Here is an 18,053-nt window from a genome sequence, read left to right as displayed (position 1 = left end):
ACTAGGAACTTAATAACCTATTGTGGTTGAAATAAAGTGTAATTTCCATGATCTGAGTTTAAAAGTGCAGCAGTTTCATCGAACAGTAAAATGACATGTACATTTTTTGCTCCAAATATGCTCAGGAATTGCAGGTTAAAATCCTTCGGGTACGTGTTGTTACACCCCTTACGCATTGTGTCCTAATACTTGTGGAACAAACGGGAAACTGGTAAATATAGATAATGAACTATTTCGATCTGAGCATTTCGATAATTTTTTTTTCGCTAAACAAAAGATTAAAAAAAATTTGCTGGTGGTTGATTTCGCATTTTGAAAGATAATAAACACTTGATTGTAACCCCCTGGTGGACATCTAACCTAATTTTAAGACTTGTTAACCTTTCCTTATCTGTGGTGTGTATTTACTACATATTGCTTCTAATAACTTTATAAATATAATAAATTCTGGGTTCAGATTTTAGGTATTCCTCCGTTATACATTTATGCACTGAATTAAAAAATAATATTTTACATAGTTTTCAAATTCAATTAAAAATCAGAGATTTTTGTTAAAAATCGGGAACAAATACACCGTGTGATACTAATACGCGAAGAGTGTGCGAGGAAATGGCACTCCATTGATGTCCCGCTTTAATTCGCTATGCGGGAACATGAGACATCCACACGTCTGCAGTTGTATTTGATTTAGACCATCGATACCTACCACCGCACAGCTGTGTTTCACTTACGAAAATCACGTGTCACTGTTCGTACACGCTAATCTCCGAAACCGCCCAACCGATTGTAAGAAATATTGTGAATGTGTATGGTTGGTTCCAGCTTCAAATATAGAATAGTTTTGGACCCGATAGGTGACACTGTTGTCGAGGTCTAAAAAAAAGATCAAAGAATTAAAAATACAACAACCACAAATTTTAATTTCCCTACATAGGAGGCGCTCTGTGGCAGAACAACGTCTTATATTATAAAATGCATTCCAAATGGTTGAGTTAAATTCTAACTGGTTTCTAATTTTAATATATAAAAATTCAGCCTGCTTATGTTTGTGCTCGCAAAATTCAAAAAGTAGTCAACCAATATCGCTGAAAATTTTATTATTTGATGTTATTAATACCAGGAGTGTTTGAGAGATGTTTGGGATGCCTGAAGAATACTTAACGCAATATCTCTGCACCATAACGGAGTGGAATTAAAGTCGACGTAATGTAGTTTCAACAGTAACATTGTGGTATACAATAGCGAACGGTGGAAGATGTTGGAAGCGCCCGAGAAGGACATTAGCAATAGCGAAGCATTATTACAGTTTATCGGGGGATCCACCAGTAAGGTATAAAAAATAAATTTGGTTTGTATTTTCACAATTGCTAATTAACTTTTTTATAGTTTATAGAGAGTCCAGATTCCGCTAAAGGAAGGTCGATCATTTAAGGTTCCATAGACGAAAAAATTGGGAACCGCTGCCTTAAACCATCGAAGTATAGTTAAATAAAATGTAAATTCTATGTGTACATAAATTTGAAAACATTTTGAATATGAGACCTCTGGTTTCAGAAAGCTTACTGCTCTGTTATGGAGGTCATCAGTTATTATTTATTCTACTAACCATTAGAGATGAGTAGGTTCTGCGTTTTGCCGATCTGGCACGCCACGCAGCTGGTGGGCAGGTGCAGCATGAATACACCTCACCCGATGAACCCGAGCACCCCTGTTAAATCACCAAACATAGTGAACCACTTGGTGTGACCTATGGCAGACGTGTTAGTTATCCAACAAATGGTTCCCGGGGTGCAGAGATGTGCAAAATGGGTACCCAAAACCATTTGAAATGCAAAATAGAAATGGGTCAAAACTTTTCCATTTGAAAATGCAAAATGGTTTTTAGAAAAGCATTTAAAATGCAAAATGGAAAATAACCATTTTGCATTTCCATTTGAAACGGATTTATTTGAAATAAAGCACATCTCTACCGGGGTGGCAGTACTCAAACCCGCCTCCCAAATTGTGTTTCTTTTTAAAAGAACTGGAGTTCTAGGAGTGCGTCCGGGTTCCGAGTTCTTGGGTACTGGGTGCTGTTGCAGGTGCCGGGAAGCACAGTTCCGGCCCCACACCAGGAATCGGACCTACGCACCTATTTTGTTTTTCAATATACAAAACTTGGCTACATAAATTATATTCCCAGGAGTTAAAATAAACTCATTTAAATTAATTGAATATTATTAACTGTCCCTGAAAATTAGTTTTTTTTTTACTATCACTCAAATGATTTGTTGCTAGTATTGAATTCTAAGTCCGTGTCAGTCGATATTATTATTTATCTAATTAGACTCATCGATACCGAAAAAGAAACCCAAAATCGAAAATAACTAAAATACTATAGAATAAAGAAAACTCAATCACCATTAAGTCCGACTCTGCCGAGGGCTGGGTACATACGAAGAGGCATTCGGATCCGTGCCCGGGTTCTGTGGATCAGCTACCAGCAAAGAACTCGGGTTTAAGAACTCATTCCGGCTGAACTTACACATCTCTACTAACCATCACTGCAATAATTCCTAAATTCCTATTCCTCTTTCAAACATTATAATTGATTGAGCGTAGCGAAGTACTGTTTTGCCAATTCATCTGAAAATTTTGACCGGTCGGTGGCTGATTTGACATCGCGTTTGGGTCCCACCCAGGCGTAGTGTGTTCAATTCCTCCACTGGCTAAGTCCTCCATCACAACACAAGCAACATTTTCAGCTTACTGTGGTGGTAGTAGTAGATTTTCAAATATTGTCAGGTTATTCGTAACCCGGGAATGTTTGTCTTTCTTTTTTAAAAATTAATTAAAATTATTTAATCTGTCTGTAATTTTTTTTATGTGAAACCGCACAAGAGTCCCAACTGCTCATAACGGTCTGGAGCCAGTGAGACTATAGCATCCCAAATTGGGATATGTTGCGAGTCTGAAGGTACTGGGGAGGGGAAGGAGATGGGAAGAGTGGGGAAATACCTGGCTATTCAGATTAGGTCATCAAACATGGCCAAAGCCATTTCAATTCTTAATGATGATCTTACACCAAGGTGATACGAGAGTATCTTCCACTATGGAACATGCCGCAAATATATTAAATTCATTTGTGTTCCACTTCCGAAAATCTGCTGTATCCACTTCATTATTCAAGCAAGCCTTAACCCGGAGGCTGCCGTGCGCATCTATGTTTGATTCAAGATTCCGGGCCCTCGCTGCCGCGCGCAATCATTCGTGATTTTAATTTCATCTTGCGATATCTCGGAACTTTCTGTATAGATGGCGCAAAACTCAGGCTTAAAAAATAATTTGAACCTTTATCTAGCGACATCTCTACACAGATGTGACAAATGATTTTGTTTATATTATGAAAGACCTCGTCAAACTGGAGACTACAATATTTCCCCTCTCAGTGTTTGAATTCCCCGCGCGCGCGTAGTTGTGTTAGTGTATCACGTGGTTCCTTCTTATCTCGACGGTTCGCGAATACTTAGAATCTGCAACGAATCGTGGTTCTAACGTTATTATTTTAACAAATTGTTTTTATTAAGTGGTCATATTTTTAGTGCAAATAAGTTTTGTGGTAATCAACATGTTTTGTTTTTTTAAATGAAATAAGTTGTTATATCAGCCTTTCGAGTGAAAAAGTAATAATATACATTTTATTTTAATTATCTGTGTTTAGAAACTAATTATTGTGTTAATTTGTCGTTTTTCCTAATATTTTTTTTTGTGTAACCCTCCATCATGGCTCGACGCGACTTGTCTGATGACCAAATAAGAGAATATTGTCTCGATTTTATATCTGTTAAATTCTTTTACTGTACACAACACAATAAAAAATTCAGGTATGAGCTTCCCCGATTATCAGTTATGTGTGATACGACAAGTAATCGCAAAACACCACAAAAAACTCAACTCTACTCAACTCCTCATTCGTCTCATCATGACACACCATTACGTCTGCTTTCAAAAGAGGTTGTAAACATCAAAACAATCCAAGCCATACAGAACCTGCCATGTTTGTGCGAATACAAAACTTAAACAAAGCCGCAGAAAAATGGCTCGATATGTGTTCCCAGTGTAATGTGGCATTGTGTATTCATTCTTGTTTTAAAGTCTACCATTCGAATAAAAACTATTAACATAAATAATACGATAAGAAACTGTAAATAAAAGTTTAATAAATAATGAAGTTTAAAACAATAATATTATCACAATTGTATCGTGAGAAATTTAATGGTGAGCCGTTGCAGAGGTCCCGCTTCGGAGACGTGAATACTGATATTACTATAGTATGTCTGTATGTGTTGGTGAGATTACTGATTTGATAATGGCGGCGGGTCGAAGTTTGTTGATGTTTCATAGATAGTTTTTATTCGTCAAATAATGCATCAATTCATAAAGATATCTTGCTTAGACTTTTATAAAGTGTAACGTAAACAAGTTTTTTTTGTTTTGGTAATAATTTAGTATCTCTAAGTGCTGAGGATAATAAATAATGAGGCGATGTAAAATATTCTAAAAATCCTTGGCGTGGGAGTATCTACCTTGTCTTTACTTTCGGGCAGGAAAAGGGTTAATTCTAGGTGGCTGACTTGGATTATGGTTCAGTAAAGATTCTTTTTTCAAAAGTAAAATCTAGGGCAGGTCCTGATTCTTCGGGTGCCGACTTTCCAAGGTGCTGATAATAATTCTTTATTTAAAAATTAAAAAAAAAATATATATATATATAAGGTGTATAATTAAGTTTAAGTACCTTCTTACAATTATTATGATTTGAGAGGAGATTTTGATTTAATAAAGAGAAAATTAGAAACATACTTTTTGGACGCAAGGTCTATAAATCAATTTGAGATATTACCGGAGTAAATATGGGATGAATCCTCGATATGAAGAAGAAAACACAAGGTTAAATAAAAAATAAACTTTTATTGACCTCATACACTTTGATTAGTCATAAGTCAACAAGTTTCAAGGACAGCGAAGAGATTTTTCTTTTTTTAGAAGATATTGGGAGTAGAAATACTATTTCTTGTAGTTAGTTCTTCGGTGACTCTTGCTCTTACGTTTATTCTTTGAAATTTTATGAGTGTTTTGCTTGTCTTTCTTTATAAGGGGTTGTTTATTCAGTTTGATTTTCCTTTGGGACATCCAGATTGGGTATTGTCCAAACTGATCTCGCATGGTTTTGGTGTTGTAGATCCTGGCCTCTGATTCTCCGTCTTTCTTCACAGCGATTTCCTCTTCCATATCTGAATCCTCATCTTGATTTATGATCTTCATTGTAGTCTTCTTAGATTTAGTTTTCTATAAGAGAAAATATAGCTATTATATTATTTGTAGAAAATAAAACAGAATCCATAAATATAAACACAATCTGCTGTTTTACAATGTAGCATTTTTGGTAATTATTTCCCTAACTTTGTAGTAATTAAGTTGAAATGAAGTGTAATTTCCATAATCTATGCCTATTAAAAGTGAGGCGGTTGGGGAAATTTACTGCATTTTTAAGCACGATTTGGGGTTTAAAAGTGCCTTGCTTTCAGTTGGCAAATTTTATTTTTCAATTTTTGGAGCAAAAAAACACATTTTGGAGTAAAAATCATATTTTTTGCTTTGTGTAAGTTTCGACTCACACAAGGCAAAAAAATAAATAACACTTAATTTCAACATAGTTACTTCTGAAAACAACCATTTAAGTTGGGAGAGATGTAAAACCTGCACAAAATAGGTTTTTGGGTTGTTAGGGTATTTTAATAATTTGTGGGTATTTCCTAACCTTCAAACTTAACTTTGAGAAAAAATTGAGCTTTTGCATCTTTTCCTATCTCCCCCAAAATAAATAGTTGTTTCTCGTAGTAATTAGGTTGAAAGCAAGTAACATATATTTTTTTCTATTCCCTTCAATGATACAAAAGTAAAATGCGTTTGTGTTTACCACAACAGATTATTTTTATAAAATGAGTGTTTCCCGTTCATGTGAAGTACATAAAACACATATTTCATAACAGTAGGTATTGAATTATTTTCTAACATTTTAGGAGTAAGCACTCGGTGTTGTTTCTTGTGTATCTTTGTGCTTCGGTTAACCCATGTTACATTTCATACAATATACAACTACCGTGACTAATAAATTCTTTGTGTATTTAGTTTTTTCCCTGCAGGTTAAATGTTCAGTTTGGTCAGGCAGTAAATGACATAACACTTTGCATTTCTTTTTTTATAACTTTCCCTGCGTAAGCATATAGTAAAAGTCTAACTATTTTAAATTTATTTTTTTGCATATTAAGCGTGAGGCAGAATCCAGCAACTTTATCAAAACAAGTCACCAGCATGTACAATGTATTCATAATAATAATTATTTTGTTTACCAATGTAATGTGTAATTGCTAATCAAAGCCAATGCTTTGATTATCAATCACACAAATGTCGCAATTTGTGCTTCCCTCCTCTTTCATTATGATTTAATACAAAAATATATAAAATAACTTTACATAATAAATTATGTTTGGTATTATTACATACTACTTGTGAAATTTAAAATAAAATTAACATCGACAAATACCACAGATATTGTTAAAATTAATAAAGGTAAGTACCTTAATTGTGTTGGCGTCAACAGACAGTGTGATGGTATTGATGTCTTCCATGATCTCATCTTTATTTGGTTTATCATCCTCAGTAATTCCTAGTGTTTTTTTAAGGCGAGCTAGTTCCTTGACGCCATACTTTTCACGTTTGACCGCTCGACATTTTCTCCTCCACTTACTGCGCAGAGACTTAGCCATTTAATCTGAAATATGAAAGCCAGAGTTAGCCGAAATCATAATAATTAGAAGACTCCAAATTGATGCTTAGAATAATGATAAAAATACAAAAAAGGAATAATTGAAAACCAAAATGTTTGGCTCATCGCGACACATAACCATAAAACGAAATATTATATTGGCATACCTGATGTAATGTGTAAATTAACTTGTTCTCACTTAACAACGTGAGGCGGTAAATATAAGGAATTATTTAGAATATCAGAAATACACTAAGAGTTGACAAAAAAAAAACTAAACACAGCTAAAGCTAAAACAACGCAAACATCTCAATATTTCTAATGACAGAAGGAGCGAAACATGGAAAATTTTAAACACGAGGTAAGAGTAATTTTAATTTTTTTAAGGCTGTTCGCAATGTTCGCATATCGCACAGATTGCCATAGTTATACACATAAATAAACCACTCACGATTAGCGATGGGCACAATCTATGAATCATCGATGATTTAATCGATATTTTTGATCGATTCATTATCAAGGACCAATCGATTCACACCACATTGGTCGGAATTCACTCGTAAATCGATTCCCAACTCCGAGAAACGTCGAAAATATCTCGGATTGGTTGACGAGGTATTATTCTTGTGGTACATTGTGTTGCGTTGCATTGCGTACTACATAATATGATTTGATATCCACTGGAAACTGGGATCACGCAATTATTCTTTGCTAACGTTCAAAAGTTGAATTATGATATTATCTACCAACCGAAGAAGCTACGAGTACGTAAACCATTCATTTATATTTAAGGCTGGAATTTATGACGCCCGTGCATTGTTTGTAAAAACTGGAATTCTGAATTATAAGTTGGGAAGGTTATTAATAAACAAAAATTGATAATTTTTATGTGAAAAATGCAATTGGCCCGATATATAAATACTATATTCGGTATTGTTTTATTGTTCACGTTTTTATGTCCGCATGGATGAAATATTTAAATTATTTCTTCTATTAAGGAATGACTAATGAAAAAGAATGAACAAACCTCTAGTAGGAATATTCAAGTTCATAGTATTTCCTTATAATTGGAAGTAGGTACGAAACTCATTTGTATTATTTATTCAGTTTAAATGTAGATATTACAAATTTAACGTCATATGAAACGCTTTCAAATTCGTAGTCATTCACATCACTACAATAATATTACGATCATTACGTTGCTATCTGCCAGTAAACAATAAACATTATTGCTAGTAGCCCCCCCCCCCACCACGATAAATTTTTTTCTCTCTTCGCAGCTACTGCTCCCACTGAAGTCCGAGCGATTAAAACAATTAATCACTCGATTCTTTCTTTTAATTTTTTTATTTGTATATATAAAGTAAATACACGATTATACATATATTATACATGATATTCATTGAACATTTCAATTATCCAGATAGTAGAGAAAATTTAATTTTGTTTTGATAATGTAAATGCTTCGATCCTGGCCATCACTATGGTGCGGTGACGCATTTCTGATTTCATTATTTTTATTTATTTTCGTCATCATGATTCTGTGGTGAAATAGCTTTCAGATATGACATTTTGTTTGACAGTACTTCAAGTTTCTTTCAAATAAGTTTTGATTATTTTGTAGGATTGCTAAAAAGTTACACAAATAATTTGTTTAGCTCGGTATCGAATACCTTTTACGCTTGATATTTACAACATAACAGTATAACAGCCATCATGGATCAAAAGCATAGGGATCTAATCACAAAGAACTTTTCTTCTCTTGTAGATCAAACTCGTTTAGAATTTCTCGTTTCGGCGTTATATGAAAAGAATGTATTTTCTGATAAAATGATCGAACCTTATATGGTGGGTTTATTTGAATATTTTACTTTTGAAACTACAAAATTTACATTTTATTTACTAATCAATACTTATCATTTAAGGATACTTCAAAAGTTGCCCGAGATCGAAAATGCAAACTTTACCTCGATATTCAAAGACGTGGACCGCAGGCATTTGATAAATTAATTGAAGCTCTCCAAGAGACAGGACATTTTGGACTTATTCGCATTTTATCACCGGAGCATGAATTAAGCACATTTATAAGCCTCAAAGCAAAACCTAAAAGAACTTTTCCCACCGTTCCAAAAATTCAAGGTAAGAAAAAGCTGTGCAATTTTCTTATCACCTGAGCTTCTTAACCCGTTGTCCCCAAACCTCAGCTACGAGAAGGTTTGCGTCTCAAGTACTCTACCAGTAACTGCAAACCCCGGCTACGAGACGGATGTGCGTCTGAAGTATGTAATCATTAACCGTAAACCTCGGCTACAAGACAGGTGTGCATCTCAAGTACTTAACCAGTAACTGCAAACCCCGGCAACGAGACGGGTCTGTATCTATAGTACTCTACCAGTAACCGTAAACCCCGGCTATGAGACGGATGTGCATTTCAAATACTTAACCAAACCCCGGCTACGAGACGGGTGTGCATCTCAAGTATTTAACCAGTAACCGCAAACCCCGGCTACGAGACGGGTGTGCATCTCAAGTACTTAACCAGTAACCGCAAACCCCGGCTACGAGACGGGTGTGCATCTCAAGTACTTAACCAGTAACCGCAAACTCCGGCTACGAGACGGGTGTGCATCTCAAGTACTTAACCAGTAACCGCAAACTCCGGCTACGAGACGGGTGTGCATCTCAAGTACTTAACCAGTAACCGCAAACCCCGGCTCTGGGCGTTTAGTAGTAGGGCAACCTAAAAACGGTCATGCCGGTGACGGTTCCATGATAATTCAACACACCTTTAAAAAGTCATTAAAAACAATGAAAAAAAAAAAAATTAAACTTAACCTAATCTAACCTACTTAACCCAGTTAATAAAGTTTTTGTTTCATCACTTTCCATGACTTTATATAACTTTTTAAAGATGTGATGAATTATCATTTTGATGATTTATCCGGTCACCGCCGGTGACATCTGAGAATGCCAATCATTCTATAGAAAATGAAACCTTTATTTCATAGTTATTGGCAATTATATTATGTTTGAAATGTATTTTCACTCTTATATTTATGTTTAAAGTTTTGCAGGGTATGCAAATAATGCGAAACGCCCTTCACATCATGGAGTGTCCCCCCGTAAAGTGAACAAACTTCGGGAGGTAATTCTACATGATGGTAGAAGTAAAAAAAAAAAACTTTTTTGAAATTCCATGGTTTTTTTTACCATACAAAAAATTCAACCTTCTTTCTTACCCGTGTGCAGTTTACCTATATGTATAATTATTCTTTTATAAAACCTTGATCCAATACATAAATAAATTTTAAGAAATTAATACATTTTACGGTTTAAAAGTTATATTAGATTATAATGTGATTTCCTATTTTTGCTATAAAATAAACTCTGGGACGACTATAGGAAAAAGTCTGGGGCCAATGGGTTAGCACAATCAAATTTCTGTGCTAAAGTAACAATACATTTTCAGTGTTAGCATAGTATTAATAACTGAATTATTTTACAGGTGAATCATCAAGCCCAACCAAGTCTGGTCCTTTAGCGACACCTTCTGAAAATGTTGCTGACAAACCTCTTCAGATCGATGTAAAGAAATCTACCACTTTTGGAGTAAGCAGCAATCCGGAGATATTATGCTACAGCATGAAATCAAAGAAGCGAGGGATCCTCTTTATGATTAATAATATAGAGTTCAAAAACGACGTTGAAGAGTTCAGGAAAGGCGCTCTAGTTGACCAAGACAATTTGGAGAACCTTTTTACGCAGATTGGATTCCATGAAAAAATCATTCATAATAATAAAAGTAAAACTGTAAGTATAATTTCTAACTTGATGCTGCTTCCCGACACCCAGGACACAGTGAAAATATCATATCCCTACTTTAGGGAATGTTGCGAGACTGCAATAAGGGCGGGAAAGGGTACCGCTACCCCGGGAACCATCGGATAACCAACAACCCTCCATAGGTCATCCCAGGTGGTTGGCTACGTTTGGTGACTTGGGTGACAGGGGTGCTTGGGTTCGTGGGTTCGTGGGGTGAGCTTTGTCTAGGTCTTGGCGGCGGGTGCGTCTGCCCATCTGCCGCGTGGCGGGTCGGATCGGGAGAGACTGGTTCTCCAGCCAGATTCTCTCTTGACCGATCTCCTTGCACCGCAGTGAGAGAGACGCATTGACCCCCAGATTCCTACCCACCCCTTATACCCTTTTCTATAACAGAACATTCCCTCCTTCCTTTCCCTAAAATGCACAGCACCCCCAAAGATGAGGAGTGAGGAGTTATCCTGTGAGGAGTTATTGTAAATAAACTATTTTTATAAATATATATACACATTATACGGTAAGACGGTACAATTTACAAAAACTTCATTTTGAAAAAAACAAGTAAGTTATTACGAAGATGAAATGAACTGGCGCGTGGTGAAAATTTAGCATCAGCCATCAATTTAAGTAACATCAAAGTTAAAGTGACATAAAAGTTAAAGTAATATCAAAGTTAAAGTAACATCAAAGTTAAAGTAGGTAACATAAAAGTTCAGTTCTATTTTGATGACACAAAAAGAGTATGTTTTTTTATATCACTGCATAGTCCACTGTCTATCAAATTGATGATCAGCGCCATTTTGAATTTTTGACATGAACGGTTTAAATCTCTTTAATTCTCGTAACGCGCTTAAATCATTTGTGGTAGTTGTAAAGTTCTTATTAATATTGACCAAAGAAGAGTTTACCGACGGTTCCATGATAACTCAACACACCTTTAAAAAGTGATATAAAGTCATTAGAAACGATGTAAAAAAATAAAATTCAAAGCTAACCTAACCTACTTAACCCAGTTAATAAAGTTTTTGTTTCATCACTTTCCATGACTATATAAAACTTTGTGATGTGATGAATTATCATTTTGATGATTTATCCTGTCACCTTTACCGACATAACAAAGGTTATCAGTAGTTGTGTCTGCTTGGCATATGTCACATTATTTATGTAAATGCTCAATGTGTCCTTGTTTTTCAGGAAATGAATGATCTTCTGAATGAGTTTGCCGTTTCAAGTATTTTGAAAAACACAGATTGTGTATTCATAGTGATTGCCAGCCATGGAATGTTGAGAGGGGACAATGAGACAATTGTCAGGACCTCAGACGGAGATAACATTCCTACCAACAGTATTTTGGATAAGTTCAATAGCAAGAATTGTCCTCTGCTCCACAACATCCCTAAAATATTTATCTTCCAACTTTGCAGGTAATATTTTGTTCAAAGATTTCTTTGACATTGTGTATTAAAATTATTACTTTCAATATTATGTTTTTGATGCAGTTTGGTTATTTGAGATTTGATTTATAAAAACTTTAAAGTCAATAAACAGATAAGGGGATTTTGTCAAACTCAAGTGGAATACATTAACTGCTAGAAGCAGCCAGTAGTCGAAATACATGTTTAGCAGTGTTCTCTTTTTCTATGAGAACTGCGCAGTCACTGCTTGAAGCCGTCGATATAAACTGCTTGTCGCAGTCCGTGCATTCCAGCCTTGCTTTTGATGAAAAATCACCTATCGTTCCAGAGTGGAAGATGCTCTTAGTATCGCCCTGGTGTAATACCACCATACAGAATTGAAACGTTGCTTGAAATGGCTTTAGCGGTTTTTGGTGACCAGATCGGAATAGCTAGGTACACCTCCAGCTTCCTATTCCTCATCTCCTTCCCCTCCTCACTAACTTTAGCCTCACAAGATACCTTAATTGGGAATACCATAGTCTCACTGACTCCAGATGGTTGGGACTTTTGAGAATTGGTGTTGTATTTATAATACATATGTTGGCATGCAATACCACGAATGTGACCATTTTTTCCAAAAGTGGTATTTTAATATTGTTTAATTCTAAATAGTTTTTTCTGAGTAAGTTCATTAACAGAATTCCGAATATTAATAATAAAAAAAAATTGACAATATATACACCTTGTCCAAGACAATACTGAATAATATAATGTGTCATGGTTTTTTCTCTCTCTCTCTCTCTCTCTCCTGCACAATTTCTTTCACGCTACATTCGCAGTATTACATGCATAAAGAGGATGTAATATACATAGGTAGTATAATATTATAGATGTACAATAATATATGGCAAACTATCCTCTCCGCTATCGTGTCTACCCGTGTGTGAAATAATATTGTGATTAATAAAATTAATTGATGCAATGATGAATTAATTGCCTGAAAATCACGTTGTAATTTTTGTTCCAGGGGTGAATCTCCAGATTTTGGGTGGAAACACGAGCCAAATATACCCCGGCCCGACCCGCTTGCTAACCGCACCCAGACGGATGGGAAAAGCGAAAGTGTTAAAATGAGAACCTATTCTGATATGCTGATTGCTCACTCTACTGTCCCAGGTACAATTTTATTACTTCCTTACTGCATAAATTACATATAAATCACAGGATGTAATGATGTAATGCCGGCTTCAGACGCTCAGGCATACCTGTACAGGTGGCCTGCGCAGGTAAGCCAGATTTGTCTGGTGCACCCACACGTTCAGGACTTGAAATCTGGGCAGTCGAGAGACGACGAGTTAGCAATGCTCGGTTTGATATTTGCAACTACCCCGACCTCGACTTGGCAGAATCATTAACCTTCTTCAATCCTTTTCTGAAGGTGCTTTTGATTGTTTATTTTCTTTTACAATGTTTGTTTTGTTCGAGTTTGGTTCAACTTCTTTTAATTTTTTGATCAGCTTAGAGTAAGCCGTTTCACGCTTATCTCTCTTGTGATAATCCTTGCACTTGATCTTGATAATTTTTGTATAACTGCGATTGCTGGGACTAAAAAACAGTATACGCACATCTGACTCACGTGCACAAGTGCCCACGGCCCATGCGTAAACTGCGGGCTGGACAACAGCGCACGCTCAAGTGCGCTGGTGTCGATTACTAATAAAACTCATATTTTGCCACTTTTAAAAGTGAAACAACGTAAGTCAGTTTTTATGCTGGCTCCAGACGCTCAGTTAAACCTGCCGGTGACCTACGCAGGCACACCGTGACCAGACCATGTGGATGAATGAACTGCACAGACCTGCGCAGGCGACCAGACAAAATACGAAAATTCATATTTTCGGATACAACAACACCAATAATGCCATTGTTTGTAATATTAGCACTCCAGTACACACAAGTCACGAGCCGCCACTGGTAGTATAGTAATCTCCGTAAAGATCTTAACCCTCAGGCTAATTTGTTCACTTTTGGGAATTTGTTAAACTTAGCACCCTATCACACTCAAAAGTCACGAGCCGCCACTGATTACTACTACATAGTTTGTAATTTTTTCTTGATTTTAATTTCAGGGTTTTCATCACATCGTGACATCATTCATGGCTCCTGGTACATGATATCTCTATGTAAAATCTTCATGGAACACGCTCACCATTCACATCTGGAAGATCTCTTTAGGCTGGTGGACAGTCATCTCAAAGACATTCCACTTAAACTCGGCTCCATGCAAACATCTTCAGTGGAAAACAGAGGATTCAATAAACACTGTTACTTGAATCCCGGGCTTTTTGAAGCTACATGATTTTAGCTTCAAGTATTATTACAGCATAAGTACATAGTATTAAAATGAGAGTATGCAGACTTATAAAATCATTATAAGTAAAGTAATTAATAACATTTTGTTCTTTGAGAAATTGTCTCGAGTAAGGGGTTATTTAACCACATCTGAGTAAATTGTACTCGTCAAGTAACATCAATCATAGGATTAAAATGGCGGTAAAAAAGGGCATTTACTTGACGGGTAGCGTTACTCAGCGGTGGTGATATAAATAAATTATGCTGATCAACGAGTAGCGCTTATTGACAGTTTAATCAATGGTGGTTAAATACCCCTTGTTGAGATGGAAAAGGTTTGTGTGATTTAAGGAAACATATTTTATAAAATTGTGTCTGGAACACATTTAACTTTTTATTATACTGTGAAACTTCACTGCCTATAATTTGTAATCAGTTTTAAGTGAAACTAAGTTTGAATTAAAGACAAGTATTTTATACATTTTTACTTAAATATAAACATTTTTAAAAGTATATTTTTTTTATTGATGCCTTTACCACTACCACCCAGTCTCTAATGAGTGCCTGCAAAATATTATTAACATTGCAGAGATATCCAGTTCAAATTAAATTAATTTTAAATGGCAGAAGTCGGGGACGCCCAATGAAGACATGGCACGATCAAGTGAATCAGATACTTGAGTCGGGCCATGTCAAGGGTCAGAATAATAGAAGAGTATGTATGAATGTGAATGAGTTAAATTGAACCGTCTTACCTGATAATGTGTTTAGATATTTATAAAAATAGTATATAATCTACTTCATGCAGTTTATCTTGAATAGCTATTTATATTCAGAGAAATGATTTTTTAAAATAACCCTTAAGGGCGCGCAGGAGCGCCGAGAAATTTTAACGATAGGTATTTGTAAAAATTATTTCTATTTCGTTCATCTCAGCGGGGACAGCAAAAGCGCTATCGGTGTATTGGTGAACCCCAATGCGTGTGTGTGCGTGGCTGCAGGTGTTGGAAGCACGAATCGTCGCGCCGCGCCCGATAGCGACTTCGCGTCATATTATCGCGATCAGTTCTTATTATTTCATTTACTGTTATTCATTTATTCCAAAAATTAAGTAGGTGCCTAGGTACATATTCGTAATAAAATAGCGAGGTCTACATTATTTAATATTGTATTGTACTTAACTTTATTATTATTATTACTTACTACAAATATGTACGTAGATACATTTATTTTGCCTCCGTGGTTGAGGGGTAAGGCTCTCGACTTCGAGTCCGGAGGTCTCGGATTCAAATCACGGCGTGCGCAAGTAAATTGATTTTAATTAATTTATGTTGTTTCACAATATTAAAAATAATATTCATTAAAAAGAATATTAATTAAATATAATATAAAATAATTGTCTGGAGAAATAATGATACACGCGGCGACTTAGTTACGGCCAAATCAGCTATCAGCTTACAGGGTTTTGTAATACTAGTCCAATTAAGTCGCCAATTGGGGAATCCACAGTCTCACTGGCTCCAAACGGGAGCAGTTCGGACTCTTGTGCGGCATTTCATAAAAAAGTCACGTCGCAACTCGCAACTAGAGCGCCTGCTGTTCGCTCATCACCTCAGTCACATCGCGACTTGTGCGTAGTTATATACATGTGACTGCCTGCTCCGAGCTCATCTTCTGCACACGCACAAGTAAATGAGACTTGTGGGTGCGTGTATACAGGTTGCTGCACACATAAAAAAGTCATGTCGCAACTCGCAACTAGAGCGCCTGCTGTTGACTCATCATCTCAGTCACATCGCAACTTGTGCGTAGGTATATACATGTGACTGCCTGCTCCGAGCTCATCTTCTGCACACGCACAAGTCAATGAGACTTGTGCGTGCGTGTATACAGGTTGCTGCCTGCTGCAACAGATAAGTCAATACGCGTCGCGACTTGAGCGTGCATATTCCTATATAATAGATATCTTCTGCGCTCATAGTTCATTCATCTTGTTACTATTAGTAAAGTAAGATGCACGCTGTTTTGGTTTAGTAATATCGGGAGATTCATACCATCTTTTTTTATAAAACGGCAGCATAGGCGCAGTAGGTCCTTTTTTAATTAAACATATAAATATCGCTAAAAATGTTGTTGTTTTTTGGCTCTCCCTGAATAACGTAAATTCATCAGTTTTGACTGTATGCATAAAGTGCATTAGTGCAAGTCGGTACATTTGTTAACATATCTAGTAACCTATAATAAATATTATTCTACGTCTTAGGCTGCGTATAAACACGCCAGCCGAACAACGGATTATGGGAAAGGAACGAAGCAAAAGCAAACTGCCCGAAACGCTGCGCCGCTTGCGGTTGCTTCGTACCTTTACCATAATTCGTGGTTCGGCTCGCGTCTCTGTCCGCAAAGAGTGGCGTGCACTGATTTTTCAGTGGGCTAGAATCCTAAGATTGAAAATACGACATTAATGATGTTGTCGTAGCTGAAAATTATTTTTTTTCCGAAATTTCAATTTTCAAATTCTGTGCACGCCACTATTCGCAAATATATACGTAGCATAATATATGTGTATTTAGAAATTGAGTTACATAAAATCGACTACTATATTACCTACCTTCAACTCAAAATTTTTTTTCTTACAGATAAATAATGGGTAAAAGAAATGGAAACAAAGCGCGTTTGTTTTTATCTACTAGACGAAAAAAACCGATTATTAGTATCAAACGACAGATTCATGTTGCACCACGTTCGACATCTAGGTAAGTCGAAATATCGCTTTCCTGTTACTCTTACTACTGAACCTTCCTAGGGTTACCTTTACGTACGTAAAGTTTTTTTTCCCGTAAGTTGCTCACATAAGAGAGTTATGGCAAAATTACCAATGGGTATCGTTTACATTGATAATTTTGCCATAACTCTCTTACGTGAGCGACTTACGAGAAAAACCTAAAGATTTATGCTATGAGAGCCGTGTATGATGTAGCATGTATAACAGGAAAATGGGATGGACAAATTTAAATAAATAAATCATTTGCATTTACAGGGATATGGATGTCATCGATACTACTTTTGGAAACTTAACTACATCTTCACTAATGCATGAAACTTCCATGGATGAATCATTTGCTCCAAATATAGACAAAAACGCAAGTTCATCATCATCAACAACGCTTGATGATTTGGTGATAGAACCAGACCATATTGATGAAACCCATAATTTCGAAGGTCGCAGAATTGTGGATATAAAATATTTGTTTTCGGAGATATCAAACATAAAGCACGAACACACCAACTGCACATTTTCCGATTTAAAATTTGTGAAGGAACGACGAAATGGTCTTCTAAGCCAGTATGTTTTCGAGTGCAAAATGTGCAAGAAAATAGAATACGTACACTCCGAAGACCCGAAACGGAAAATGTCTATAAATACTGCTGTCGTCGAAGGAGTGATGTGTACAGGAAATGGGTATTCACAATGGAATGAAATTTGTGGGGTTTTAAATATGCCAAATATGGATTGTAAGACTTACACGAACATAGAACAATGTTTAGCGCCAACAATTGAAGAATGTGCCTTAGAAGAAATGATCGCAGCTGGTGAAGAAGAAAAAAGGCTAGCCATTTTAAACGGTGACGTAGACGAGGGTGGCTATCCTTTGGTAACGGTGGTTGCAGATGGCTCC

At 36.1% G+C, this 18,053-nt stretch overlaps 2 protein-coding genes across 2 annotated transcripts; one reads left to right on the top strand and one right to left on the bottom strand.

The window, feature by feature from the left end:
• Positions 1-4,927: 4,927 nt before the first annotated feature.
• LOC149421650 (protein LLP homolog) lies at positions 4,928-7,162 on the bottom strand. Its single transcript, XM_089634469.1, has 3 exons — positions 6,973-7,162; positions 6,618-6,811; positions 4,928-5,325 (listed from the first exon to the last, which is right to left on the bottom strand). The coding sequence occupies exons 2-3, from the start codon at positions 6,804-6,806 to the stop codon at positions 5,044-5,046; spliced, it is 471 nt and encodes a 156-aa protein (XP_089490595.1). The 5' UTR covers positions 6,807-6,811; positions 6,973-7,162; the 3' UTR covers positions 4,928-5,043.
• A 1,130-nt stretch (positions 7,163-8,292) lies between these two features.
• Positions 8,293-17,482, top strand: LOC149421649 (caspase Dronc-like). Its single transcript, XM_089634960.1, has 7 exons — positions 8,293-8,653; positions 8,731-8,944; positions 10,311-10,615; positions 11,819-12,048; positions 13,049-13,197; positions 14,151-17,129; positions 17,414-17,482. Exons 1-6 carry the CDS (start codon positions 8,522-8,524, stop codon positions 14,378-14,380), a joined length of 1,260 nt encoding a protein of 419 aa, XP_089491086.1. The 5' UTR covers positions 8,293-8,521; the 3' UTR covers positions 14,381-17,129; positions 17,414-17,482.
• The last annotated feature ends 571 nt before the right edge of the window (positions 17,483-18,053 follow it).

The sequence above is a fragment of the Hesperophylax consimilis genome, chromosome 8, assembly GCF_061612785.1.
Source record: "Hesperophylax consimilis isolate HC1 chromosome 8, BYU_Hcon_1.0, whole genome shotgun sequence".
Classification (NCBI taxonomy): domain Eukaryota; kingdom Metazoa; phylum Arthropoda; class Insecta; order Trichoptera; family Limnephilidae; genus Hesperophylax; species Hesperophylax consimilis.
The sequence above is the reverse complement of the archived record's forward strand: the minus strand, read 5'-3'. Positions and strand labels throughout refer to the sequence as shown.